Source organism: Aulonocara sp. 'chitande type north' Nkhata Bay, linkage group LG18 (assembly GCF_057382095.1).
Source record: "Aulonocara sp. 'chitande type north' Nkhata Bay isolate Kocher_YH1m ecotype deep benthic linkage group LG18, A_spYH_male_GT1.1, whole genome shotgun sequence".
Lineage (NCBI taxonomy): Eukaryota > Metazoa > Chordata > Actinopteri > Cichliformes > Cichlidae > Aulonocara > Aulonocara sp. 'chitande type north' Nkhata Bay.
Genome location: NC_141361.1, coordinates 29,354,136 through 29,382,047, shown reverse-complemented (window position 1 = coordinate 29,382,047; position 27,912 = coordinate 29,354,136). Strand labels below are relative to the sequence as shown.

The window sequence follows — 27,912 nt, the reverse complement described above, 5'->3', positions numbered from 1 at the left end:
TGCTAATAGTAAAGAGTCTGTTGCCTGCGGACATCAGTAATTACAGCCCAAGAAACCCGCGTCCAGCCAGCTGCATGGTTTGAGCAATGTAGTGCGGCGAGTTTGTGCTGCCTGCCTGAGAGAATCCATCACAGAAACAAACCGCCCCCTCCCACTCACGGTGCCCCCGCTTCAGATGCAACTCAAAATACATAAAGCCTCCATGTTGCACAGGGAATGTAGGGCCAGCACATATGAACCGACTGCCTAAAAGTGTCTGGTAACTTTAACGCCGAACAACCTGCGGTCGTTGCATTTTTTTGAACTAGAACAACCATCTGGGCTTCCAAGTATTTTCAGCGGTGCTCCAGACACGGCCTCGCATTTTGGATAATCGAAGGTTTGCGGCTAACTCGCTAACCTAAGCTACTTGCTAACTTCAGTTAGTTAGCAATTTCAGCGTCTTTTCTATTTATTTGTTTTTTATAGTCACGCACGCTCCTCGTGTTGCCCACAAACATAGTTGTTTGTAGCGATGGTAGTTTTCGGAAAGCCATAAATGACAGACATTATCTGGCTTCCATTCACCACTGTGCTAGCTGGCTGGCTACCACCGCTGCCACAACCCCTTCGCCTCGGACGCTTTCCTGGCTTCGTGGGCTAGCTGGTTACCTTCATCTTAAACAGCTAGCTAACAGTAGCTAGCAAAGGAAGCAAGCGCGCTTGTACTATTGACATTGTGGGAACTAAAACAGGAATAACCAATCGTCTAAATGGACCACATGTCCATAATAACCCAAGTTTCTAACCCCAAGGAGGAGGAAATAATATCATTTAACCAGGAAAAAGGTAAGGAAAAAGTCAATTTACGGTACATAACTAATGCTAGCTGGCTGACTACTTTTCTCTGTTGACGTTAGCTTTTATTCGCACTTGCTAGCTGTTGTAGTTGTTAAAGACCTCAGTTGCCTTTGTGTGAAAAGATGGAAACACGTCTTTTGTTGAAAAAGAAAAAAAACTCAACTACGCAACAAGTTTGTCAGTGGGGCCTTGCCCGGGTAAGTTCTCCAACTAGGATAACGTTTGTTCATTGCGTTTTCAAAATGAAAAGCGCTCCAGCGCGTTTTTTTTCCCCTTTTAACATTAACGAAAATTCACTGTCTGCATCAAGTTAACGCATATTTTGTAAAAGTATTTGCAATAATACATCTGGAAAGTACACTTCTCTTTATGCGTTTGGACTATATAACGGGACCATATGATCTGACAGCTCTGAGAGTTGATTCATGTATGGATCGAGTTCTCGGTGGTTTGGATTGAGATTGGCAAGAAGTTCCTAAGGACGAAGCTAATACGCGGACTAAAGAGAACTGTGCTGCTGGTGTTGTGTATCGATTCAGTTTTACTTCATGCACATAGCGAAGCTATCTGTGCAGCTTATGGGAAACTTATTCGGTTTGTCTGAGATGTAAACAGTGAAACTGTTTTATCCGCGCTTATTGTTTCTTGTGAGGTTTGTGTGTTATGCAGTGAAATTAACCTCCAGTTTTAGGTCTTTTCCTATATGTATCACTTCTAAACAATATTCTGTCCTCTGTAATAGATGGGTTTGTTTTTTTGGGTTTTTTTTAAGTGCTGCTTAAACGTGAATGACTTCTCCACAAGCCCATAGCTCCTAATATCCAGTGATTCTCATTCCTGGCGCCCTTTGACACTTTACCTATGCACCGGGTCACCCTGGTGCATAGGGTGTGTATCAATATCACATCTCAAACTTCTCTTCTCAGACCATCAGTAATGTGAGAACTTGAGTCTTTGAAGCACAACAATGCATTTGCCTGTAAGCTATAAAAGTGACCCAGAGTAACTGCTGTGGATTCTGTGTCACTTGAATATACGTGGGTTGTCTTGGGAGGTTATTCTTGCATGTGTGCTGGAGTTTAACACTTAAGGTGGAGTTATATGGCAATTAAACTAATCATATGCCACTACGGTGATATAACAGTGTTAAGACAGCTTACTAGATCAGTAAGCATATACCATGTTTAGCAAGCCTGTTACAGATAGTTGGTCTGCTTCTGAAGACATGCACTTTACTGCACCCAGGTAGTATTTTAGTATGATTTCAGTGTGTTTGCCAACAGAGGCGGTCGAGTACAAGCATTCACTCTGCTAGAATTCATTGTTTGTGTGTTGGGTTGCTGCATGAAATAATATAAGACTAGGTGCGAGAGTGTGCGTGCAACAAGACACAGTTGAGTTACCGGATGAAATAGAGCAGTGACGTGGATGCTCGCTTCTCACAACAAATAATATAATCATTATAACAATTGTATATGTCTTTGTCCTTTCTCCCCTTTGTTCTTAATCTGGAAAAATGGCAATTCAATTTCAGAATCTGCAAAAAAAAAGTCAGATAGGGTGCAGGTGGGTCTTCACAAGATACAGGTGGGGCAAAACAGATGGCAGGACAGAAGGACTGTGCATATAAATTACAACAAACATGTGGTAACAGCACTTGTTTTTTTGTTTTTATTTCAGTCTCTCTTCTTTTTTCTTTCCTAATTAGCAGCCAGTTTTGTGAATAGAATTTTTATATAGAATAGAATATTTTGCCAAACAAAACTGTCCACATTTGGCACTTGGTGGAAGTTTATAATCACATAATTTAAAAAGTCTATAAATATTTAACAGCATTATTTCTATACACATTTTCTAATGTAAATACAAAGTCAGATTGTCATCTATCTATTGGAGATCACCTAACATGTAGCCCATGCGGCCATCTGTCTTAAAGGAATTAAATAGGTAGTCTTCCAATAGCCTGAACAGGCGCCAAACTGTCTGGGCAAAAACTGACCACCTTTGCTCTTAATGTTCCTCTGCTGGCTGTCTTACAACATGTGCCTGCCTCTCACACTGGTTTGGCTCCCAAGCAGCAGCAGCAGCCTATATATAGACCTACAGTCTTGCTGGGAAGGGCACTAACCCCAGAGCCAAGTGTAACTAATTGTAAGATGACAGTGATCATTTTCTGTGTTGTCACAGACATACTTTGAAAGGGAAAAACAAAAACAAAAAAGCTCTTCATTTCCAAACAGAGGCCATCAGAGCAGTGATTTCTGTGGGTCTTTTTCTTGAATTTGAAGAGTCTTGTTGATTTCAACAACTTAAACTTGCCACTCAGCTGAGATTGTTGTAATGAGATCTTATTAATATGTCTGTGAGATGGATGGAGTGTTACACATGATCCATTTACTGTTACGATAAATTCCTTGCTAATAGTGTTGGAAGATTGATTCATATGGGGTGACCTTGACTGAGCCCTCTTCTAGCCTCTTCTGCTATTAAGTTCTGGGGTTTCCTGTCTATATTTGTTTAACCTCATGAACACATTGAATTTAAATAAAAAGAAGGAAGCACTAAATACATTCAAATATGCTACAGATTTAGCTTTAATTAAGTCCTCGATTAGCAAAATAGGATATAAATATTTCCCAAGCATTAAACTTGTCAAGATTAATATTAATAATAGTTTAGAAAAGCACCAAAATATATGTATCTATTGGAAATTACTTATATTTTGTACTATGCATTCAATTTTTAATAAGTTTTGGTTTTTCTGTGGTTACTAATGGAATCAAAATTTAGTGGGAAAATTGCAGGAATACATTTTTTAGTTGTAGTTTAAAATACTGTCTTAATTCTTTTGGTCCCATTTAGTTCTCAGCCAGTTTCACATTTTCCAATCCATGGGATTTATAAGCCTACAAGCTTATCAGTTGCCAATGCCAGGATCTTTTTGTTTGCTTTAAAGCGGGCTGCACATTACAAAAGAGTGATAGCAAACTCACGGCAGTGGAGTATCCACATATCCTCACTTAAGCTACTAAAAGTCTTCATTTGGGGAATCTACTAAAAGAAGACCCCTTTCCGCGCTAAGAAAAGTTCAATAAAGGGAGAAAAAAAAAGCAACAACAACAAAAAACAGCACAGGACTTGGGTTGGCTATCAATAAAGTCTTAATGGCACTATCAGTTCTGGTCAGAAGTCTGACTATCGGTTCTCTCATGGGTTACTGATCAGTTTTCTGCCTGGCCAAAAAACAGTTCTGCATAGGTTTTCACAGTCAATGCAACAGTTTTATTACTTGTATCTAAAAACAGTCTTAAAAACACAGAAACAGAGCAGAAAAAAGGTATCAGTACTGAAAGAGTTGAAAGGTGTTGTTTAGAAAAACGTCTCTTGCCGTGGAAACTTGGAGATTGCACTGTTTACAGGAGGAGGTGTGGAATTGTTTAGGCTTCTCTTTGACTAATCCTTGGTCAAATCTGTAGACTGTGTCAACAGTCACAAACCCACCCAGGAGTCGGTAGATTTTGTCACATGTGCGCTGGATGGCTGACCTTTTTTCATCACTCAGCTGAGATGCATGTATGGAAGCAAATTGCCACATTAGTCAGATCGGACATTAGGCAGTATTTAACCTGCAGCCCACTAGTATAATGTCCATGTGATGTCATATTGTGTCAGTGTGGGGAATAATGCAGTTAATAATTTGGAGCATTCAGTGCGTGGTGCTGTCTCCTGAATGTTGTATACATGCACCCATGCAGCTGTCTCGCTTATACCACACAGTATTTCCAGTACTGTCAATGTGTTTGAAGCGGACTACTGTTATGAAATGACAGTTGTGTAAAATATCCACATGGCATTCTCCTGATTCAGTGTGATCTGATGGAAACAGTTTAGGAAACAACAAAAGAATTATCAAGTAGAATGAGAGGTCATGTCCCTTGGTCTGACTCTTACCTGAGCTTAGAGAAAAGTCAAACAACACTGGGAATATTTTTGCTCTTTCCAAAAGGTGTTTGGTTTGTTTTTCTGGAATGTGTTGTGAGTAAAGGTACTTGTGCTTGTGAAGTTCAGCACCTCATTAGTGAACTACAGCTCTGCTTTTATGCCAGGTGAGTGATATATTTGAGACACAGTTGTGCTCTGTGCCTGACTGTGAATTTGCTAAGGGTCTTTGTGCAGGAGTCAGTACCACGGCTGGTTGTAGTGATGAGTCACAGGGAGCTGACAACTGCCTCTCTGTCCCAGTTTTATAGAGCTGAAATGAAAACATAAAGCCCTGTTTAAGCAAAAAAAAAAAAAAAATTGTGCTGCTGATTATGGCCAGATAAAAACTGAGCTCAGTGTAGCCACTTTGAGTATTTTTAACTTAAGCCTGTAAAACACAGAGAACAGAGAGTAATTTGAAAACTTCTGAAGAAAACATTCTTCATTTTCAAGCTGGTAATTTTCCAAACAAATTTCTAAATGTGTTTGCTGCCTTGGTATTTCGTGGTAGTTACAATGTTGTTTTTGCTGGTTTGGGTCTCTCTGAAACATTGGGTTGTAGCAAGATATCCACATGCTTCGGCTTTCTTAGAAGACACAATAAATCTGTTGTTGTTGTTGTTATTGTTTCTTTTCCTTGTCGATGGCTGCAGATTATAGTCCACTCGACTTGGAAGAGCTTATGGCACTGATAAGATACAACTTAGATACCCAGTAAAACATGCCCTTGCTTGAAAGGCTGTAATTAACATTACTGGAAGACAGTGATAGAGGGAAATGACAGAGAAGCTCGGGAGTGCAGAAAGTGTTTAATGTAGCTGTGACATGCTGTTAGTCAGTCAGCTTCTGATAGCTTTACTGTAAGAGCAGCTATTAATCTGTTGAAACGCATTATGTGCTTGCTCCACATCCTAACATGTTAAAAGATTGTTGTTGCTTTTGTGGTCTCAACATCCTCTGATGCACAAAACTGTTTTATAATAAAGCACTAGACAGAGATGGCAAGTTGCAGAAATATTTTGCTCCGAATGTGGGGTTTTTTTTGTTTGTTTTTTTGTTTAGACATTTACACATTTGTTTGTAGTACAAAGTGCCACAATATCAAGATACCAAAAGACATGACATAATGCTATTCACTCTTCACAGTCTTCAGTTGCAAAGGCATTCTGGTGGGCTGGGCAGGGGGAATGGGTGGAGAGGAATGCAGCCTTGTATAGGCTCTGAGGGGTCTGAGGGCCTCCCACCTCCTTCTCTGCTTCTCTTGTGCATGATCAGGCTGCTTCAGTCACTCACCTGCCAGTTGAAATGTTGGAGGGAATCAAGTCAAGTTTTCAAAATGGTGGTAGCCACAAAAGCAAATACGAAAAAATAAAGGAGAGAGAGAACAAAAGAATGAAGTGTGTACACCCTCCAAGTTGTCACTATTAATAAAAGCTCAGTGTCTCATTTAGGCCGCGCTTCGTGGTTCAGGAATGAGAGGCGATTTGGAATCGGAGCAGAGCATGCTCTGAACTGTCACTGAGTGTGACTGATGAGGTCACCCGGCCACCTAAGTTATTTTCTGATCAGTGGTTCAGCCAGGGCGAGCGCACAAAACAAAACCTAATGCCATTTAATCAGACTGTAAAGGTCTCCCCTATTGTCATTCAGCATGGCTCACACCACTGTGGCCACTTAGGAAAATTTGTGGCTAACACATGGCCTGTTTTATTAAAACAGGATCTACACCCTGGCATGCAAATATTCAGATGTAAAGGGTGCACAGTTTCATCCTGCTGCGTTTTTATCGTAGAACGTCAGTTTGCATATCCGCTTGTTCATCCTCTATTCTTCCACCCTCTTCCTGTTATTTTTGCCAGCGTCCCAGTCAAACAGCAGCCTAAAGAAGCAGAGGAGCCGAGGCATCTTCAGCACGTTTTTCTGCTGCTTCCGCAACTACAATGTGGACTCTCCAGCCACCAACACCAACGCCAGCTCCCCGCCTCCACCAGTTGAGGAGAACGGATCGCCTCCCAAGGTGAGCTGTTCCACCACTAAACTGTTGCTTGTTGTCCTGTTGAGAACTCTAGAAATATCAGTTTGCAAGTCTTTTCCATCTGTTGTAAACTGTCTGTTTTTGTGAGTAGTATTTTCTCTTTGTGCTATCTCTGTCAATGTGTCATTGTTTTTTGGGGGGTTTCTCCTTTGTTTTACTTCCTATCCCTCACCCTGTTTTTGTATGTGTTGTAGTGTGACCAGGTCGAGGTCATCCCTGTCCCTAGTGTATGTATTGCCTTTTTTTTTTTCTTTTCCTTTGCATGCAGGGTGAGTGGGCTGGTGGCACATCCTGTCTGTGTGGGCTCCACTGCTCCTCAGAGAGCTCTAGCTCTGCTACCGTACCGCAGTTCACTCTCAGCCGATGGTAGCACTGTCTGGCTGCGTAGAAGGTGTACGTGCACCTTTGGGTTTAATGTCTCAGTGCTTCATCTGCATTAGTGACATTTTGTGGTTTGTATGCTCTCAGAAACACTGTAACACTAACCAGCTAACATTTTTAAGTGCAAACCTGTTTCTGTTAATTGCCTCCGGAGCTTCTACGCAAGGCATTAAACCATTTATTGTGCTACTTATCTATGCAGTTTAGTAATTTTGAGAGTGAGAATTAACATTAGCTCCTAGTCTTTCAGTTTGGCTACTCAGCTACAGACTTAAAGTAATTAATCCTGTCACTCAAGTAGGGCTGTTCGATATAACGATATATCGGATGACGATATAAAAACGTCTATCGTTTCATTTTACGCTATAGTTTGTTTCGTGGTGTCGCAAAATAAACTGTTTACGGCAATATTTTTTTTTCATAGTTTTGATGGTCACTGTAGTGGCTATATTAATTTCTTAAAGTTCTCTTTTTCTCTTATATTTAATATAACCACACTACGGATGGACAAGCGCCTGTTTTTATGCGTTGTGGTTAGCAACAACGACGGTAACACGATCGCGTGTCCGCTTGTTTATGTTCCACATAAACCTTTCACAATAAAGCTCAAGATCCTGTTGAGACTTTTCAAAATAAACTGAATCACGTGAAAGAGCAGATTATTTACGGATGAGAAGTAAAAAAAGAGCCGCCAGGTGCTAAAAAAATAAACCTTAGACTTTCCCCGCAGCCAGCTGTGTAATAAATGCTCACAAAGAAAACGGCGGCCGTTACAACTTGTGTCTAAAAATGTATCGTTTCATGCATCGGTTAAAACACTCGACTCCAGCTACATGACGCGCAGCTGGAAACACTTCCCGCAAGTCGAGCTGCCCGAGATTCATAGAATTTACAGAAAATGTTACATTTTTGTGATTTATATCGTTATCGGGACGATAGAATTCTTATATCGGGATATGAGATTTTGGTCATATCGCACAGCCCTACACTCAAGGAAGGACTGAGATGTGATTCGGTGATCTGCGACCCATCCAAGGAAAAGTTGGTGAGAATAACCAACAGTGATTTGATATAATTTCATTCTAAAAGAGCATCCAGTCAATTCCAGCACTGAGCCATAGTTCTCACTTCACTTCACACTCTCATATAGTGTACTGGCATTTCCAAACTTAACAGTTAAGTTTGATTGATCCCAGCAAAATTAGGATGGCTTAACAGCAGCAGACAGCTTTATGCATGATACAGATTTGTGAAATCTAACTTGACCTAATAAAGATGTAAAGAGATGAAAGGGTTTTTTGTTTGTTTGTTTTCGCTTGAATTCTGTAGTGTCACTGATCTCAGTTGGTTTTTTGAAAAACCATCTCCTCTAACATGGTTTTGGCTTTTTGTTGGCTTAAACCTTACTTAATGCAAAGTGTACAGCATTCATGTTCTCTCTTTGGCTCTGCCTGTCCTTCTCTCTCATGTACTGCTCTCTGACATTATCTGACTTGTCCTCCCTATAGCCGCCAGCCAAATACCTCCTACCAGAGATGAAAATATCTGACTATGGCAAAAAGTGTGTGGTGATTGACTTGGATGAAACACTTGTCCACAGTTCATTTAAGGTAAGAAGGGGCTAAAACTACTGTTGAAATTCTGCACAGTATGAGCACTTTTACTACCAGGTTTAACTAAAAGCCAATATTAGGTTTGCCTATATTTCTGCAAACCATTGTTTAGTTTATGTCTATACATTGTCATTATTTCCAAAGTTCTGTCATTATTTCCAAAGTTCCGCTAATGATACACAGGAAGTTGAAGCTGTTTGAATCCATGACATCACTGTGTACACAAAAGAACGAGATGAGCAGGTGGCAGAGGATGTGAGCGAGCGTAATATTACAGTACTGACTGTGGCTTATAATGGGTACATGATTGTAACAGGAAAATGCAGACAACCAGGCTGTGTTGGCAACCATCTCCATTCGATAAAACATATTTTTTTGCACTGAAGAATACTTTCTGTGCACTTTCTTCTTTTCTTTTTTTTTTTTTAAATCTTCAAGCTGTCCACTTCTGCCTGAGGTCAAATGCTCTGTCTGCTGTCTTAAATTACTACAGAGGTTAAAGGAGGGCAGTGATGATAAAGGTTGTTGTAGCAAAACATACTTTTTTTTTGCCCTCAGAGATTAGACAGTCTGGAAATTGAGTTTGTGTTAATAGTACGACCTCTGGGGGTCAGTTGGGGTAGTACGACAAAAGTAATTGTATTTTCTTCCCACAGCCTATCAGCAACGCTGATTTCATTGTCCCAGTAGAGATCGATGGTACAGTTCATCAGGTATTGTGGATTTCTTTAAAAACTAATAAATTGTATTGAAGTTTGTCTCTTTAATAGGGGGGATTCCATTTGGTTCTGATGTGAAGATCCTGAAGAAAAGGCTGTTATCCAGTTCAAGTAATCCAGGATAGGCTGTGTGTATCCTGGATGGCCTATTCGTGATTACTTGCACTGGGTGGCAGCCACTGTACGAAGGGGATGTGGGGGGCATCTAAAGTTATGTGACATGGTAAACAGTCTGATCATTTTGAATAATTCCAGAAATGAGTAACAGGAATTATTTTGTAGCCATCCTGAAGCTTTCGCATATATTTTCTTATAAATGACACTGTTCACCTAAAGTGCCCTCAGTACAGATAATGTATCTGTAGTGTTTGACACTCCTGTCACACCACGGTTTGTTTTGTTGTTGTTGTTGTTTTGAAATCTGGGGTCCGTTCTTCGTACCTCGCTTACTACATCCAAAATCAAATCATCGCGCCAACTTTGAGCTCGCTATTCCGGTTCTCCGAACACACCTGTTGTTGACGATTAGTACAGCTGGATGAAGTAATGTGAGATCACTGGGTGGCTTAACAGGGGCTACGCATCGATAGTAGAAACATTGATCGGCAACCCTTTGATTGGTCGGCGAAAATGTCGAAGGAGCGCGCTCAGTATTTTTCGGCAGCAGAGCAAGAACTCTTGATTGAGGGATTTCAGGAGTTTCAGAGTTTAATTAAAACCCAAGGGAACACTGCAAAGGCTGCAAAAGCAAGGAGAGAGGGCTGGCAGAAAGTTGCTGACAAATTAAACTCGGAAGTAATTAAATAATAATAATAATAATAATAATAATAATAATAATAATAATAATAATAATAATAATAATAATAATAATAATAATAATAATAATGATGGATTGGATTTATATAGCGCTTTTCAAGGCACCCAAAGCGCTTTACAATACCACTATTCATTCACTCTCACATTCACACACTGGTGGAGGCAGCTAAGGTTGTAGCCACAGCTGCCCTGGGGCAGACTGACAGAAGCGAGGCTGCCATATCGCGCCATCGGCCCCTCTGGCCAACACCAGTAGGCGGTAGGGTAAATTTATTATATTATATTACATTATATCATATTATATTATATTACATTATATCCTCTTTCACATTAGAGCCACAACAGGGCCCACTAGAACATGGGAACAAGTAAAAGTGAAATATAATATTCTACAGAATGGTAATATTTATCACTTGTATTGCTTTTAGTCTCTTGAAAAGAGACCCTGAAATAATCTGTTTGTTTATAACAGCAACCAAGAAAAGGGCAGAGCAAAAAAAGACAGGTGGTGGTCCTGCACCCCCTCGTCAACAAGTTGGTTAAGTAAATAATACCCTCACGGGAAAATCGATATCTCTCAATGAGCACACTGTCGCGCTGAGCTAAAGGATCCTGTCTGTCCCGCAATATACGCTGAATTCTGAGAACTCTCCTTATCAGTCTTGCACCTTCCGCAATGGGCTGCTCGCGTATACGGACAGGACATGGCTGCGACAGGCTTCCCAAATCCACCTTCGCTTTTATAGCCGTGGTCTCTCATCTTGATTACACGAAGTAATTTACTATTACTACTCTAACATATGAATTACATCTGAAATAATCAAATACATGAAATAGAATGATTAATAGTACATTTCCCTTTTTTTAGGAAATGACCTGTATGTATCTGTATGGAATCAATAAAAGAATCAAATACTGCATTATCTTTAGTTACATTGATAATATTTATTTATGGAAAAACAGTGGTAAAATATCGCTGTTGCTTTTGTATAAATGAAGCGGACATACCTGAGTGGCCGCGATCTAATCCTGTTTACATAAAGTGAGCCTGCTCCCCAGCAGGTTTACGCTTACGGATCTGTTGCTATGACAGCAAGTCCCGGATGAGCTTCAGAGAACCGAACGATCCAAGATCACGCGAAATCGTCAACAATCAAATCCAGCTAACTTACTTAGCGAGGTACGAAGAACGGACCCCTGGTCTTAAAAGCGATGATCTATCTTGCAGGTGTATGTGCTGAAAAGACCACACGTGGATGAGTTTCTTCAAAAGATGGGAGAACTATTTGAATGTGTGCTCTTCACAGCCAGTCTTGCCAAGGTATGTTCAAATGTGGACATTTTTTCTGTTTTGACGTGTGCTTTGGTTACAAGCCAGTGGTACCTGTGGAACTGTGAACATCGTTAATTTTCTGCTTTCTGAATTTTACATCTCCGTTATTATGCTCTGCATCTGTCACTCCATCATGTTAGCCAGTAATGCATGGGTAAGTGTAATGAATGAAGCAAAAGAAACTGTGCTGTGGGAATAATTCCTCTCTAGAAACATATATTCCTTAAAAGCTAGAATGCGCTTTTCTGTGTTATGGCATAGTGGCACCTTCCCTGTTAATCAAGTGCTGTTATGAGGGACACCATGCTTTGCTTCCTTTTGGAAACCTAGTGTAGCGTTTAGCTTTTGTGAGTTGTTTTTGTTTCTAGTTGAAACATGTGATCATAAAGATGTGATGTATATCGTCCCAACATTCACAAGTCATATTAGTCTTATTATATTCCTTGTTTTAAAAACCGTTTGCTTCTCCTCTGTTTGTCTTGCTTGGACAGTATGCAGACCCTGTGGCAGACCTGCTAGACCAGTGGGGCGTGTTTCAAGCGCGGCTCTTCAGAGAATCCTGTGTTTTTCACCGAGGCAACTACGTCAAAGATCTTAGCCGGCTGGGGCGAGAACTCCACAATGTTATCATTGTTGATAATTCACCTGCTTCTTATATTTTCCATCCAGAAAATGCTGTGAGTTCCCAATCCTCCAATATATTTGTTACATTCAGCACTGCATCTGTTAGACTCTGAATTTTTCTTGCTACAAAGTAGCCTTCTGTTGCATGCTGAATATGATGATGGAAAACAACAGAAGTTAGAAAGAGGAGAAGAAGCTGAGTTGCTCTGGGGTTCTTGAAAATATCCCAGCAGTGATCTTTTGGATTTAAATAAGCCTCATACTTGTACAGGACATAGTTTTTTCTTTTTTTTCTCTTTAGAATCTCGTGTAATTTTAGCAGTGTGCTTTGAAACGTCACCTGGCTGGAATAATCCTCTCTTTTGTCAAACATCTGCAGTTAGTATTTTGGTGTAGCCTCAGGCATTCACAGTGCCGCCTATTAAATGTCATTTGTGTCTTTGTCTGTCCAACACCTTTTGCTCTCATGCTGCTTCACATCATCACACTCACACCTCTGGTTTTCACTGTCTCTGGTGATCCTGGCCATTTTTACACCAGATACATTTCACTGAGCCAGACGTGACAGTCTTAAGCCTTTTGGTTTTATTTTCTTCCCGAAGCCCTTCATAGAGTGTGACATTATGCAAAATACCTGTATCTGTAGGTATTTCACTGCCTGTGGCATCATTTTAGGAGGATGGCCTCTGCAGCCTTTCTTCTGATTTCTGCAGCAGCTGTGTTTTGGACTCATGCTGAGTTGGTCACTGATCTTCCACACCATTTTCTAGCTTTGTCTCACCATCACATTTCCCCTGGCTGTGAGGCAGGGCAGACACTAAGAAAGTTCTTGTGCTCATAGATCATTTTATAACAATGTTCATACTTTGTTTTTGTTTTGTTTTTTATTATACAACTTAGTTTTGTGTTTCTGACTTGTGTGTCAGTGATTAGTTTCTGTTTTAAAGTACTTGCTTCTCGTCTTTAAAATAATCATGTTATTGAGCGGTTACATAATTTCTTTGGTTTCTTGTGGTATTTATCAATCAGGATCAGAATAATTTATTAAGAGCACTAGAATTCATTTTCTCCAGTAGTGTACTTTTCCTAATTTGCTTAACGTGTCTGCATTTTTATGCTGTAATTGTCATTCAGCTCTACATCTTAAGGCTAACTTTCAGTGGTTTGTGCCTCTCCTCAGGTCCCAGTTCAGTCCTGGTTTGACGATATGAATGACACAGAACTCCTGGACCTGCTGCCTTTCTTTGAGGGACTCAGCAAAGAAGAAGAGGTTTACGGAGTCCTGCAGAATCTAAGGAGCAGGTAGCAGGACAGCCCACACTACCGCCTGTGCCCACCAGTCTCCTGTATTGATCTCTGTTCCTTTCTACGACCGTATCTCTCAGACTTGGGCAGATCCTCCCACACTAAGGGGACGCCTTGGAGTCTCACTGTGGAAAACATCATAACCCTGTCTCTGATCTCATCTCCTGGCGACCGGCTGCCTTCTGAGTGCCATCAGAAAAACAAAAACATTCAAAATCCCAGGAGCACTGTGTCTCACAAAAATAATAAAAACCACACCAGAAAGTATGTAGAGTGTCCTAAGCTGATAATATCGGGGACAAAATACTAAGAGGAACGAACTTTAATCTTTATTTTCAAATCAACCAAGTTTTACTATTTGGTGAAGTGCTTATTTTAAACGCAAGGAAAAAAAAAAAAAAAAAAAAAAAAACGACAACAAAAACAACTTTTTGTCTGAGACTTCTTTTGTGGTACCACACAAAAGTCTGAAAAGATTTTGTCCTCATATTGTTGCTATGCAGGCAATTTCTGGTAGTAGAAAGGACTGTGATTCTCTTTTCATACTTAATGAAGTGCCTTGTGTGACTGTTGTTTATATGGGGAGATATTTTCTACATGGCATATTTCCAGAGTACTCTGGTCTTTTCACATACAGATATGCTTTAAAGTGGACACACAAATATCTTTATATGAAAGTTTGAATTCACTATTTTGTTTTTTTTGGTCATCAAACGCTGGGCAGTTGTCTCATAGTGTTCTTCTGTTTTCCCAGTAAGCTTGTGCCATTATATAGATGTGACTTTGTTTCTTTCAGCTTTCATTATAAGTAGAAATGGTTGATTTTGTTTTAGGAAACGGAGGATGTATGCAGTTGTGACATTCACGCCCCACCTGCAGCAAGTCCAGTAGTTCTTTGCGCTTGATAATTTCATCTGAAAGCTCGGCTAAAGATGTGCCATTTCCTTGTTTGTTTGTTTGTTTGTTTGTTTTTTAATAATTTGCCAAATAAGGAACTTTTCTTTCTTTTCTTTTTTTTTTTAAAACAGGCTTCATATCCGTACCAGGGTTGAGCTACAACTGTTAGTCTATTAGTTGTAAGAATAACATGATAGGTTTATTATTTTGACAAATAGATGTCAAATTTGTTTGTTTTAATATTACAAGATCAGATGGCTAGCTTTTAATCACTTTAAAAAAAAAAAAAACTTTTGTGTGTGTGCATGCACACAAGTGGTGCAGCTTCACCCTTAGAGGGCAGAACTTCCTCTGAAATTGTACACATTTGCAAAGGTGTTCTTTAGTGTTTTTAAACTGGTCCAGGATCTTACAGCAAATAGGTCGAGTGCCATGTTTTCAGTTTTTCCATGTCATCAGTGTCTTTACAGAATAGGGTTGAGTGTCAGAGTCTGGACAGTGTTTAAATCACACCATTCCCCTGATGTACAGTGGTGGCCTGCCCTTGTCCAGCCCTCGTAATTAAAAAAAAAAAAAAAAAAAAAAAATCGAATGGAAATGCCACCTGTGGCGTTTATTTTCCCAGACTCCTTTTTTCCCCTTCCTTTTTTAAACTGCTCTTCACCTCAGTGCCTACATATGAGAGGAGCCCAGCAAACCGAATGCTGCAACATTAGCTTCCATGGCAATAACCGCTTTTATTTTGGAGGGGGAGGGTGGTTTGGGCACTTGGGTTAGAGCACTTGAATAAATTAACCAGTGAGGGTTTGTTAAAGTAAGACCACTGTAACATTCTCTGTCCACATGAGTGGATCCAGAAACCGGACATCCATATAATATTTAGATCTACTTGTTTGTTTTTTGATCTGGTGACATGTAAGTGTTGCAGTGCTGAAACAACTTGAATTTTGATTGGTTTATCTCAGAAACGGTAGCCAAACGTGGTTACCTGTGTCTCTATAGTAAGAAACCCCTGTTGTGGAGCAAAAGGACGCCTTCCAAGCCTGCAGATGGGTGCTCAGTCCGGGCCCATCCAGACAGCCCCCTCCTCCAAAAACAATGTTTGGGTCCAGCTCTAAATGAAACACTACTGGGGCACTGCATCAGGACTGTGAACAACCTCATCATGGCATTAATGCCTTACTGCCTGTGGAGGCACAAAGCAATGTTTCTTCATTATTTCCAAGGTTACACCTCCCTGTTTTAGCATCATCTCTAGTATTTTCTTATGGAGTGCAAAAAGTGATCAGCCATATATGTAGAGCATATTTGGCTCTGGTGGGTTGTGTAACAGTAAAATGGAGGATGTGAAAAGCTCTATGGTGCCATCTAGGGATTGTTTGCCTCCAACAAACCTTTACTGCTTGGTTTGTGGGTCATGGGGTTTATATTTAAGAGACACTAATAATTTCCAACTTTACGCCCCCAGTTAAAAGGCTGCTGCTCCTTCAGACATTTTCATTCTCTTCGCATAAGCATTTGTGTTGCGAGTGTGCAGCTCACGATGGTTTCAGTGCAATGTTTTTGTTTTTAAATAAGGAGCGTTTGGTCTTCTCAACCTCTCAATGATGACCTTTCTCTGAAAATGTTGTTTGTATCATTGTGATATATTTTTCTACCTACATGTTGTCAGTATTTGGGTTTGAAAAGTTGCATATTACCCATTATATCCAGCTTTTTGTTCCTATATCCTTTCAGATCGGTATTTTCCTGCTCTCTTGCCTTTGGTAAGAAAAATAAGTCAGGTCTCGTCCCACCTATCGGGACGATTGTGAGCGCGTGTGTGTGTATGTTCGTTCATGTGTGCTGCCTTTCACTTTTCCTTTTGTCACTTCACTCATAATCACATTCTTCATTTTGTACTAAGTTAACACCAAAGTTCTAAAACACTTGAGTTTATTTTTTTTTTTTTTTAATCAATTTCCTCACTTTTTTTTTCCTACTTTGGCAGCATGTCATTCTGAGCATCACCTTCTCCCCCTTTATTTTCTTTAATAAATGGCTTCATTGAAACAATTTTGTCATGTCTTTTTTTTTTCTTTTCTTCCTCTGCCCCCTGTCACACATCTGATGTGGTTCATGAATTAAGGCCAAAGATCCTCACTTCAGTCTGGCGTGACTGCGGTTTCCACCATCTCCGATGTACCTCATATGGTATGTTTACTGAAAGTTGAGAATGTCACCGTTTTCTGTCTTTTACAGTCGACCTGATTTATTTTTACCGTTCCTTTCAGACATGTCACAATAAAAGCACATTTTTGGAGGATTGTTGCCTGTCTTCTGTCATCAGACTAACACCATCTGTTTCTGTTTTGTCTTAGTGAGCTGGCAGCGGTGGGTTCATGTTTTCTTATAACAAGCTGAAAGATGGTAACGGCGTGATTAACCTTTGGGCTCTGCTAACCTTGTTTAGGTACTACATGGTTAACTCAGTTTGTTTGGTAGTGTACGGTGGATATTTAGAGCTTTGACTAACAAAACTGCCAGTCTGGCAACAACCAAACGCTCTTGTGAAGCTGATGACAGTGGAAAGGATAGCTGTCTGTTGGAAGAAGTCCTGCGATGCGTTTTTGTACAAACTATTTTTGAGCAACTTTACACAATTAAGATGTAAAATAACTCCTAAAGGTTTTCATTCAACAGGAGCTCTCCGTTTGTGTGCATCGTTGCTGTGACTGTTTACATAGGGTGTATTCAAAGTTCACAAGGTAGTTTCCTTCTAGGGAAAGGCAGATGTGGCTCACTGCAAACTGGTTTCTAGTATTGTTTGCATAAAATTAAATAGTTCATGAAGATGTTTCAGCCGGAGACTGGTATATACAGGTATCGTCGCTGTCACAGAGTGGGGAGGTTTATAAGGACTATAATGCTGCATCATTCATTGTGGCTCCACTGGATGAGGACTGTTAAGTCATAGATGAATACAGTGCTTGATGATGATTGTGTTTAACATTTTTATGTGTTCATATTGATTTACAAAAAGAGGCAAAGTCAAGATGTTACATGAGAAATGATCATAATGGATGACTAAAATTACTGATGAAAACAAAGACTATAGCTTTCACATTGGCCTGTGCTTCTCTAAAAGTCAAAATTGTCATTTGGATGAAAAGGTTTAAAAAGAAAAAAAAAAAAAGACATTGAACAGACTAAAAATAAGGGACAAGCAGTTTAAAAAGTTTCATCCTAATGCAAACTGAAGTTGGTATGTAGTGAGTGCTGCTTGTACGAATTAATCCAATTTGTAAAAGTGAAGTGTCATATATACATGGAGTGTTATAAAGTCTAGGGAGCCCTAGAGTGTGTGCATGTGTACCCACCTCCCAATACAACCAACATTCAGCTGCAAATCAGAATCTCTAGACTGAAGAGAGAAAAGTCGCAATTCGACTTTGATTAGAATTAAAGTAATAAGTTAATCATGAGCTAAAACTGTGAAGCCAAAATGAAAGATAAAATTTTAAAACATGGCTGTAGAAAGGAGGTCCTAGAGTTGGAGACTTCTTATTCGGCATCCAGGACCATAATGTGTACAAAAAGTCCGGCTGAGGGGAGTAGGTCTCCGTTCTTATTGAACAGCGGCACGTGTCTGTATCCTGTGTGGGAGCACAAAGGGGCTGCGGTCAGTGATGGCACAGGACAACATGAAGTGCTCCTTGTGGAGCGGATGAATTGGGTTCTCTATGTCACACCACCAAGAAGGGACACTTCCCCATCTCTGTTTTCACACTTCATAAATGAATAACTGACTATCAGTGGTTTCACATCACTGGATTATAGTAAGGAGAAAAAAAAAGACTTGACAAATACAGCAAAACTCACCCATTTTCAAGCTGTTGAAGGGAAGCGTGTACTGCCCGACAAGGTCATTATCAGAACTGGAGTCATAGTCTTCGATGCTGAAGCGGACCAATGCTAGTTCCGGCACATACACGTCAAACTGGAAGTTCTCATTCCAGGAAGGGTTAAAGCCTTCAAAACAGAAAATTTTGTATTGTCTTGATTTATTGCGGACACATTAAAATAAAACAAAGGACGTGAACGTGAGGTACCGTTGTTATCAAAAGGTTTGGTCTCTTTCTCTGCGACATCAGCTGGCACTCCATAGATTTCCACTTTAACCAGCGGGTCTACTATGGAGGACTTCTTCTGGTTCACTTTGGGAAGCTGCTGAGCTGATATGACCTATTGGCAGGTGAAGAATGATCTCAACTTTAAACGGGACTCAAAGGAAATCAAATAACTCCAGTGTGTGTCTGCACAATGAAGGCCTCACCATGACATGCAGGGTCTTGTGCGTCAGCCAGTCTCCTCGGGTCAGGGTGATGGGGTCAAACTCTGTGGCTACGTCCCTCATGAAGGCTGGTTTCAGGATGTAGCCGCTTTTGCCATTAACTAGGAATCTGCCCTGGTTCATATCCATGTCTGTACAGGGAGTCTGGAAGTTTAAGGCCACTTAAAAAACAAAACAAAAAGAGAATACAGTGAACATGAGCTCTTGGCCATTGCTGTATAATTATCAGTGTTTGTTATTCCTCTGTTAGCCATTACCAATTTGGCAGCCAGCGTTCCACAGAGGCAACGGGTTGTAGTTTGAGGAGTCGGTCCTGGAGCCAGCTGGATAGATGCGACTAAACTTTTCCACATTATGGCGCACGTAGGCGTTTGCTGTGGGGGGGAGGAAACAAGATTTATTGACAGTGCTTAATCAAAGTTTGTGAGTTCCTCATGGTTTCTCTTCCTTTACCCGACTCCTCTGCCAGCTTCATGGCCTTCCCCTCCTTGAAGGATGCCATTTCATAAAAGCTCAGGTTTTTTTGGGCATCTTCGAAGCCGTGGAAGTGGACGCTCTTAAAGTAGATGACCATGTCGGACAGCTCCTTCGCTAGCTTCAGCTTTTTCTTTGAAATATTGCGCAGAATTTAAGGGTGAGTAAACATCACGTGTGTGGTAATGTGCTTATTTTCATGGGCTCGACTACCTTTGTATTCTTCTCCTTTTGCGCATCCTCATCATTCGACTCTTCCTCCTCCGTCACATCGTTGTCATCTGCAGCTGCCTCAGCAAAAGTGTCTTCCAGTTTGTTTAAACGTTTCCCTTTGATCAGGAACTTCCCCTTTAGCTCCTGGGGGAACACACACACACACACACACACACACACACACACACACACACACACACACACACACACTTTATCTCCTATGATCGGTTCAGCCTTGACAATCCTGATAAAACTAGTGAAATGGATGCTAACCTCAGGAGATGGGAAATTTGTGGGCATGCCATCACCCAGAGGAGAGGTGATGAGTGCACTGCCAAGGATGGAGCTCATGTGGCGGGCCATGACTTCCTGCTGTTCCACGCTGCAGTGGTTCTCCAAGGAGAGAATCACTGGATATTGGGATGTCTGAGGAAAAGCAGGCAACCCCCCCCAAAACAAACACATATAAGTGTGTTGCTGGATGTTGAGTGAAGACATGCTGGATACCAACAGATGCTAAACATACCTTGAAGGCATGCTCACTGATGGCTTTGATCACATCTTTAAAGAGGATCTTTGAGGTGAGAGTGTAGCCGTGGTAGATCACGGGCTCATTATCCGATCCGTCCCAGCAGTCCAGCTCCACACAGCGGCAGCCTTTCTGCAGAGCCCTGAGAGTGTTGGAGTGAGCATTAGTGACCAAATATGCTGTTTAGACTAACAGTTCCATCAGTGAAACGGCGCAACGTGGCGAGAGATGGTTACAAGAAACTATTTAAAATTCCAAGTTGTAATGAATTGGTCTCAGTGATTCAAGAACTGACAGATTATATGGCACATAAACACAAACTACCCTCACTGCCTGCTTAGCACAATTAACCAAGACATTAAAGGACATCATCATTTTTAGTCTTTGACTCTAGTAGACTAACTTCGCATGACTTGCAGTTCAAAATGAGCTTTTTTTGTCTTAAATGAAACAAGCCATTTTAGTTCCCTTCCATTTAAGGTAAATTTCTTCTGATTGGCTGCCCCTCACAAATGCAGGATTTGAACAGATGGGTGGGGTATTTGGAAGACCCCTTCTCTAAGACAGATATATATATCAACAGATCAGAGAAATCTGATGTCTGACCTTTGTTCTCGTTATTTTAAGTGTTGGCCATGTTTAATGCTGAGCTTCCACCATTGTAATAACAACTATAGAACTAAAAAACGAGAACAAGTATGAAAGGTCCTATTTAAAGTCAGTAAAAGTGATGGACTTCCTACTGACAAAAACAGTGCTGCTGTCTTTTCATGCCTATGTTAGTGACTGCACTGTGAGTTAATGTTTTGGGTTGTTTGTTTTGATGGTGCAGCTGAGTGCTTCCAACAGTTATTTTTTAGCTGATCTGGGGTTGAAAAATGAGATTACATCTCTGTGGTTCCTTTGCACACCGATAGGAAGATGACTAAAGATCAAGTTTGGATAAATAACTAGCCAAAAACTTTCATCAAGGACAAATTACTGAATCTCGGGATGGAAAGTGTTACCTAATGTACGCCTCTGTGCTGCTGGGGCCTTTGAGCTGATCCTCCATGAGGTAGGTGTTGTGAGAGGAGGAGATGAAGTAGTGGTTGAGGGGCTGGCTCATATCCTGGTACACATCCTTGTGGTCTGGATTCAGAATCATGGCATCTGGGTGATTCAGGTACATGAGGAAGCCATCTTTGGACAGCAGCTTCTTCTCCTTGGCTGAAAAGACACACATACACACCAAATGCAGCAGATCAGTCTACAGTGCATTTAAAAAAAAAACAACAACAACAAGAGGTCAGTAATTTATCTGTGGACAAACTCCATCCACAGAAAGAAGCGCAATTTCAATAATAGATCTGAGTTTTTCTACATGATAAAGAAATGCTGTTGTAAAAAAAAGAAACACATTTGTCAGCAGGACTCTTAAACTGTAAGAAATAACCGTAAAATCAAAAAAAAAAAGTTCTGGTAGCACATCGGCCAGACTGTTCTACAGTGGAGTCAAAAAACAACAAGATTTGTTGCTTCATTGTTTGTGGATTGGTTAATTAATTTACTGCAGCATGACTGGTTGAGGTCTTTATCATTAGGAGAAACTATACTAACAACAAAATACAGTTCACATTTTCCAAAGCCATCCACTGGGCTGGATTGGTGTCTTTACTGGGCCAATTCAGGCTCTCGGACCTTATGTTTGGCACACTTGTTTTAGGATGTTCCTGCAGGTGTGAGACCAGCTTGAGAAAATTATATTTCCCTTGTTAATATTTCATACTGAGGTCGAAGGTAAGACTACCTTATTGAGAAGAATACAGACTAATCAAATGAATGAAGGTTACTTCTGCTTATATTGTGGCTACAATCCAGGTTTGACATTACATGAAACTGTTGCTTAGATGCATATTCACACTTCCTGTTCCTAAACCAGCTTTGCAGAAGAAAACCTCTGGAAATCCAAAATCTGTACAATTACTATGTAGTAGTAGTCATGTGACCAAAGTCTGAAATTTATGATTGCCATCTCACAGCATGATTGCAGCTATATCTACATCTACTGGGAATGCAGATATGAAGGTACGAAGCAGTAATACACTGACACTCATGAAAAAGACAAAACAAACCCAGATAGCAAAAAAGAAATGTTTGAAATTCCAACAAAGAAGAAAATCTAGTCCACCAGCTGTGGGGAACATACCAAGGAAGACAAAGCTTTGAGAGAAGCAGAGGAACATACATCATAGCATCTCTTTCAACAGCCACTATGTTCAATCTTTGTCCATCAAAGTTTGTGCATATTCCAAGTTTATTAGATTGGAAGACCTGACATGAATGAACTTACAAGATTAGCAAAAGGTCGCAGTGTGTTGGAGCCTTAGACTCGGGCTGCCATAGACTGCAATTCCAGAGGAACAGAACGCAGAATAATACACAGCTGGAAACCACGAGCTTGAAAACAGTGGTTTTTAACCCTGGTAACCATATGCAGTTAGACCATTCACGGGATACAGCTCACTGATTTTTACAGGAAGAAAACCAGCAGAGCTGCGGTCCTGAGAAGACCTGAAAGAGGGCTGTGTACTGACCGTTTTCATCTGGTTCATACGTCTCGATGATTCTGTGCGCATCAGCCAGCGTTGCTTTCTCCCTCTGTTCTTTCAGCAGGAAATCCACCAGGTTCTGAGCGCTCATAAAGCCAGTGGTTTTGGCGTACTCCCCATAGATAACATCAATTTCGTCCCGTTGGGTCAACAGATCATAAAAGTGTTTGATCTCCTCTCCTGCCAGGGTTCCAGACTTGGACCTGTCACATTTCTGCATTGGGGGAAAGTAACACAAAGATTAGTCAACATTTTAAGTTGAAAATAATGCACTATAAAACTATTAAAAGCTGGATTTGCTATTAACAATAAAGAAAAAAAATATGTGGGCTAAAATATCAAGTTAGCACTGATTTCCTCTTGGAGCATTTCATTAGAGTTTCAATGGATTACTACAGCTTAGCCAGGAAGGCTCCAAGAATATGCATTAAAACAGTTTCTGCCATTAGGAAACATTAAGAAGCTCTGAGGAAACAACCTTGAAAAGCATTTCCACGTATTCATCATCCACTTCGATGTTGATCAGATGCATGAAACTCTTGACCTCTGACGGACTCAGGTTATCATCTTTGTTCTTGTCTGCTTTCCTCAAGCAGCTGAAGATCCAGCTGGAAGGTTTGTGATTTAAGGTGGAGATAAACAAGTACCTGTCACTCAGCGCTGTCCAACTGAATGTGACTTATTTACTTATACCACCTTTGCTTAGCTAAGCTCAGGATAGATTAAAGAGGACCTGGAGTGCTTTTGTCCTTTTTTCTGTCATATATACTGTTATAGTGGTGGATGAGATGCTCATATTACACAAGGTCACAGTTTTAAATAATGAATCAGAATATGTGAAATAATCTCTGAGCACTCGTTTGAGCATTTGTTTTCCCACGGCTCTGCTCAAGAAGAAAAAAGACGGCAAACATGGAAGGTGGCCTTAAAGGGAGCGGCACTAAAACGGCTTCAAACTTACACGCACCACGGCTCTGCACAAAATAAATAAATAATAAATTAATTAAACTATCAATAAGGCAAAGTCATTCTAGTGGAGCCAAAAGGTGAAAATAAGGTGCAGGAACATCTTATGCGATAGGTGATGACCAATGAAGTCTTAATAACAGGTTATTAACAAACAGCCACCTGTTTGAGCTCAGCTTCAGCTTGCTCACAGTACAGCTTCCACTGTCGTGTAAAAGGATACTGCTCTGTCTTCTGCTTTCGACTCAGGTTGTTTAGGTTGGAGACCACTTTCTGCAGGCTTTTAACCCACTGCTTTCCCTCCTCCTCCGAGCTGGAGACGAGGTCCAGGTTCTTGCGGCGGCTCTTGAAAATGATGGAGAAGCAGCGGTCCTCCACCTGCTCCTCCGTGTTCTTCTTCAAGCCCTCCGACTGACGGCCCATTTGCACCGCCGAGATGTCATCAAGCGAAACTGAAGACAGAACGAATTTTATGCAACATTCATTTATTTTTTAAAAATCCACTTCCTGTCATTCAAACATGTAGCATGTGGCACACTGCTGAAAAGCAACACTTTATTTTCAAGCACACGTACAAGCCTGATGTTTGCAATTTCCCCTGCCTCCCACTGAAGTCAGTAATGAGCGGAGACGTTGGATGTACATGACTATGTGACAGCAGTTTCTGGGTGTCATCCAAGCAGAAAATACAATAAGAGTTATTTCTAACCACTCCCACTCCACAACACACTATAAAATAAATCACTATCTCTACAAACACACCCACACCGCTATCAGGAGCAACCCAGATGTGTATGATAATACCAAGGACTTTGTGTAGCTTTGTGATCAATCCAATCCTTTTATAATCCACAAAGTTTTGGTTGTGGCGGGAGAGGAACTCCAAAAGTGTTTGCTAATGCAAAGTAATAAAAAGTGTAAAGTAAAGAGACGGTGTGAGATTAGACAGATGTGTGCCAGGGGTTTGCACATGTGTGGGTTTTCGTCACACATATTCTGCTGGGAAGACAGGGCAGCACTCACAGGTATCATTTTTCTTGAAGGTCTTCTTGGATTCGCGCCACATTGTCTTGCAGTCCTCCTGGAGCCTGAAGTAACGAGTCTTCTTCCAGCTTGGGGAGAGGACCTTCAGGAGGTCTCCCCCCTTCAGGAGAAACTGGAGGTCGGGATCACCCTCCAAACCTGAGGAAGCAGGGAACAGAAGACCACTTTAGAGAAACTGCAGGAAAAGTGCAAACGCTCAGAAATCACAAGCAGGCCATCATTAGAAAGTCATAAAAGTTCATGGCTTTGCAAACACACGCGCACACAAAAGGTTTTACGCTGTGACAACAACGTAGCAGCAGTCTGACCCTGGATAACAGTTTGGTTTCGTCCGCTTGGCAGCGCAGCCTACCTAGGAGCTTTACGTTCATTTGTATCACCTTCTGGCCCCTGGCATACTGGAGTAACTCCTCAGACCTGCTTTTCTCGGGTTCTTTTCGTATGCACGACATGGTGCCACCCGGAGCTGCCGACACTGTCTGTGTTCACAAGGCACTGTGTGGAGGAGAAGGGCGTGTACCATTCCCACTCAAAGTTCACTCAGCTCCGTCACGTCCCCTTGAGTTTACAGTCAGCTGACAGCTTGCTCGTGCAGGAACACTATCGCGGAAAAGGAAGCGACTCCATACTCGTCTGTTTGAATATTGCTCCTGTGTTCATTTTTCAGGATTTGATCAGCATTCCCATACTCACTGTTAACTTCAGACGTTTTAATTAGCGTAAATTACCTGCTAGCAAATAAAAGCAGCCACAGGGCATAATTAGCGTCAAATGCCTGCATTACAAAAGATTTGACTTTGAGCAGAGGAGTGGTGTCAAACATGCGGCTCCGGCCCTCAATCCGGCCACCGTGATGGCTTTGCAAAATGTGACAACTGCAGTGACATCATTAATGACTGGTGTTTTTCAATAATACACACCGCCTTTCATTTTATGGTGCTGTTGGAGGGGTTGAAGTACTTCCATACAATTAAAAGGAAAATTTTGTTTGTTGTTGGTCAGAACCACCCGAGGCTCAAATGGGACTGTATGTGATGCATATTTCTTGTGAAATTGCAGCGCTATTATTGCTTCTCCCTGAGGTGGTCAGTGGCTTGCTGCTAGGAAGCTGTAAATAGGCTGAGATTTTTATTTATTTATTTATTTTAAGCTGAACTAATAGGAGGCTTGTAATATCAGAGTCCAAGAATATAACATCATCATCATTATTACTACAAACACAGGTTTGATACCTGCACTGGAGCCTGCCTAGTGTTGACTTCTGCATTAGTTATCTTATGGGCTCCATCTAGTGGTGACAAGGCGGTACTGCTAAGCGCCGTGATTTAACGCCACATTACTAAACTTCTCATTATTAAAAATAAAATAAAACAAGCAAACAGGCCTGCGATTACAGGACAACAAGCAGTTTTCCTGTAATATTTCCTCGTCCCTAGCCTCTATAGTGGAATGTGAAAGGCTGATTTGACTCTACAAGCAGTACGTCCACCGCCTTAGTTTGGTAACATTTCCTTGAGCTTGCAGCAAGGTGAAACCGAGCTGAATGAGAGGTGCCACACCTTTTTGAGTGTTTAAATGCACACAGTTGATTGTCTTGGGATTTTTCGCTAGATTAAGCGGCAAAAAACAAATAACAATAAGAGTAAAAATAAATATACATAGGACCGATATATTTCAACGCAGAAAATTAGATTTTTTAAATGTAAGGTATAAAAAAAAAAAAACCTTTGCTGACATGTAATCTTTGTCTTAGGGGTTATCGGATTTGGAAAACAGTGGAAGTTGGCCAAATCCAAGAAAGGCACAGTATATTTTAACATGGTGACTTAATCCAAAATGCATCCTACCTTTAAGTTTATTTTCGAGCCCGTTCGTTTCCATCCCGTCTTGAGTTCACTCCACTTTACGCAGCCCAATATTCCACTCACTTCATGCAGCTTCTCGTGAAAAGTTGCCGCTTCTTTCTCCCATATACACTGAACGGAAACCTGTTTTTGTTTTTGTTGCTGCTGTTGGTTTGTTTTTGTTTTTGTTTTTATAAAAACAGGCTTCTGCCAAGTTTGGGTACAAGGCGAGCGAACGCGGGCACACGCGTGGGTTTCTCCTTGCAGTCTGAACGGTGTCAGTGACTCCCGCGGGCTTCAACACCGGTTTGACGAGCCTGCCATTCAAGCCGCGGTGCTGATGTCACAGCAGGTTAGACCTTTAGGTGAGCTTCTGCCATCCTGCATCGATGGGACTGGTTAGCGTGACCTTGTAGCCAGCATGCAGAGCTTACGTCGTCATTAGCTGAAAGGTTTCCGCGCACCTGCAGCCAAAAATTGGGGGAAACAATCCCGCATACCTTTTCTAATTCTGTTGTATGTACACAAGACTTAAGCTACCACTCCCTGAGCCTCGGAGTCTATTCCTCACCAAAAGGTAATTCTGCATGTGAATAAACAGGGAGGGGTCGTTCATTTGAGAAGCATGCAAGCTTAGATAACCCGTGGAAATACAATCAACTTCTGCTAAAGCCCTTTGCAGTGTTTTTTTTTTCTCTTTTTTATGGACACCTGTTCCTCTTTTGAAACTCCACCAAGGGGCTGAATAGCAAATTTGGCTAACTGCCACTACGCATAGCCTAGTTTTCTTTTCTTTCTTTTCCCTTTTTAAAAAAAAAAACAAAAAAAAAACTTTGAGCATATTCGTTGCACTGAATGGGGCAGATAAAGTTTTCGCCCTTTTCTGTTCATGCACAGCTTTCCTTTGGAGAGATAAAAGCCCTGCAATCACTGGTGTGCTGGGGCTCCTGTGGCTCTCAGCACTTCCCTTTCAGGCCTGGCTTAGACTCAACGCACTGTCAGCATTAGGATGAGTGAGCTTTCATGCACCATCACAAGGGGAGGGGATGACACCTCCAAAATCTACGCAGGGACCGGGGGTCGGGAAAACAGGCGGTGTGGGGAAAGGAGACAAGATTAAAAATAAAAATTAAATAAATAAATAACCGTGACTAGATTTGCAGAGGTCAAGATTTATGGTTACTAATGAACTCCACACTGCTATTCCTGTAAAAGACAAGACAGTGAGTTCTTTAGCATTTACTTTAATATTTAACTTAAGTCATTGCATCAAAGGTGGGCGATAAAGTACCAAGTGTGAAACAAAGGAAAATGAAACTTTCCAAGAAAATCACTTTAACCAGATAATGAAAATCAACAAAAAAACAAACGAAG

General features: G+C 41.0%; 2 protein-coding genes across 8 annotated transcripts; one reads left to right on the top strand and one right to left on the bottom strand.

Annotated features, from left to right (window-relative positions):
* The first annotated feature begins 68 nt into the window (after positions 1–68).
* LOC147308936 (CTD small phosphatase-like protein) lies at positions 69–16,849 on the top strand. Of its 6 annotated transcripts, none has more exons than XM_086271131.1 (9): positions 80–828; positions 6,681–6,838; positions 7,051–7,083; positions 8,746–8,847; positions 9,507–9,563; positions 11,614–11,706; positions 12,210–12,395; positions 13,523–13,644; positions 16,673–16,849. In XM_086271131.1, the coding sequence occupies exons 1-9, from the start codon at positions 753–755 to the stop codon at positions 16,755–16,757; spliced, it is 912 nt and encodes a 303-aa protein (XP_086127257.1). In that variant the 5' UTR covers positions 80–752; the 3' UTR covers positions 16,758–16,849. The 6 variants fall into 6 exon arrangements, with proteins under 6 accessions (XP_086127259.1, XP_086127261.1, XP_086127257.1 ...); XM_086271134.1 differs by lacking the exon at positions 16,673–16,849 and adding an exon at positions 13,728–16,599 and having other exon boundaries at positions 87–828; XM_086271133.1 differs by lacking the exon at positions 9,507–9,563 and having other exon boundaries at positions 69–828.
* LOC147308935 (1-phosphatidylinositol 4,5-bisphosphate phosphodiesterase delta-1-like) lies at positions 16,259–27,219 on the bottom strand. 2 transcript variants are annotated; one of them, XM_086271129.1, is made up of 15 exons: positions 26,542–27,219; positions 24,674–24,832; positions 23,874–24,102; positions 23,163–23,292; positions 22,670–22,898; positions 21,101–21,302; positions 20,091–20,235; positions 19,838–19,990; positions 19,565–19,708; positions 19,331–19,484; positions 19,135–19,251; positions 18,860–19,038; positions 18,636–18,768; positions 18,406–18,555; positions 16,259–18,179 (listed from the first exon to the last, which is right to left on the bottom strand). In XM_086271129.1, the coding sequence occupies exons 1-15, from the start codon at positions 26,573–26,575 to the stop codon at positions 18,088–18,090; spliced, it is 2,250 nt and encodes a 749-aa protein (XP_086127255.1). In that variant the 5' UTR covers positions 26,576–27,219; the 3' UTR covers positions 16,259–18,087. The 2 variants fall into 2 exon arrangements, with proteins under 2 accessions (XP_086127255.1, XP_086127254.1); XM_086271128.1 differs by lacking the exon at positions 26,542–27,219 and adding an exon at positions 25,047–25,199.
* Between the last annotated feature and the right edge of the window lie 693 nt (positions 27,220–27,912).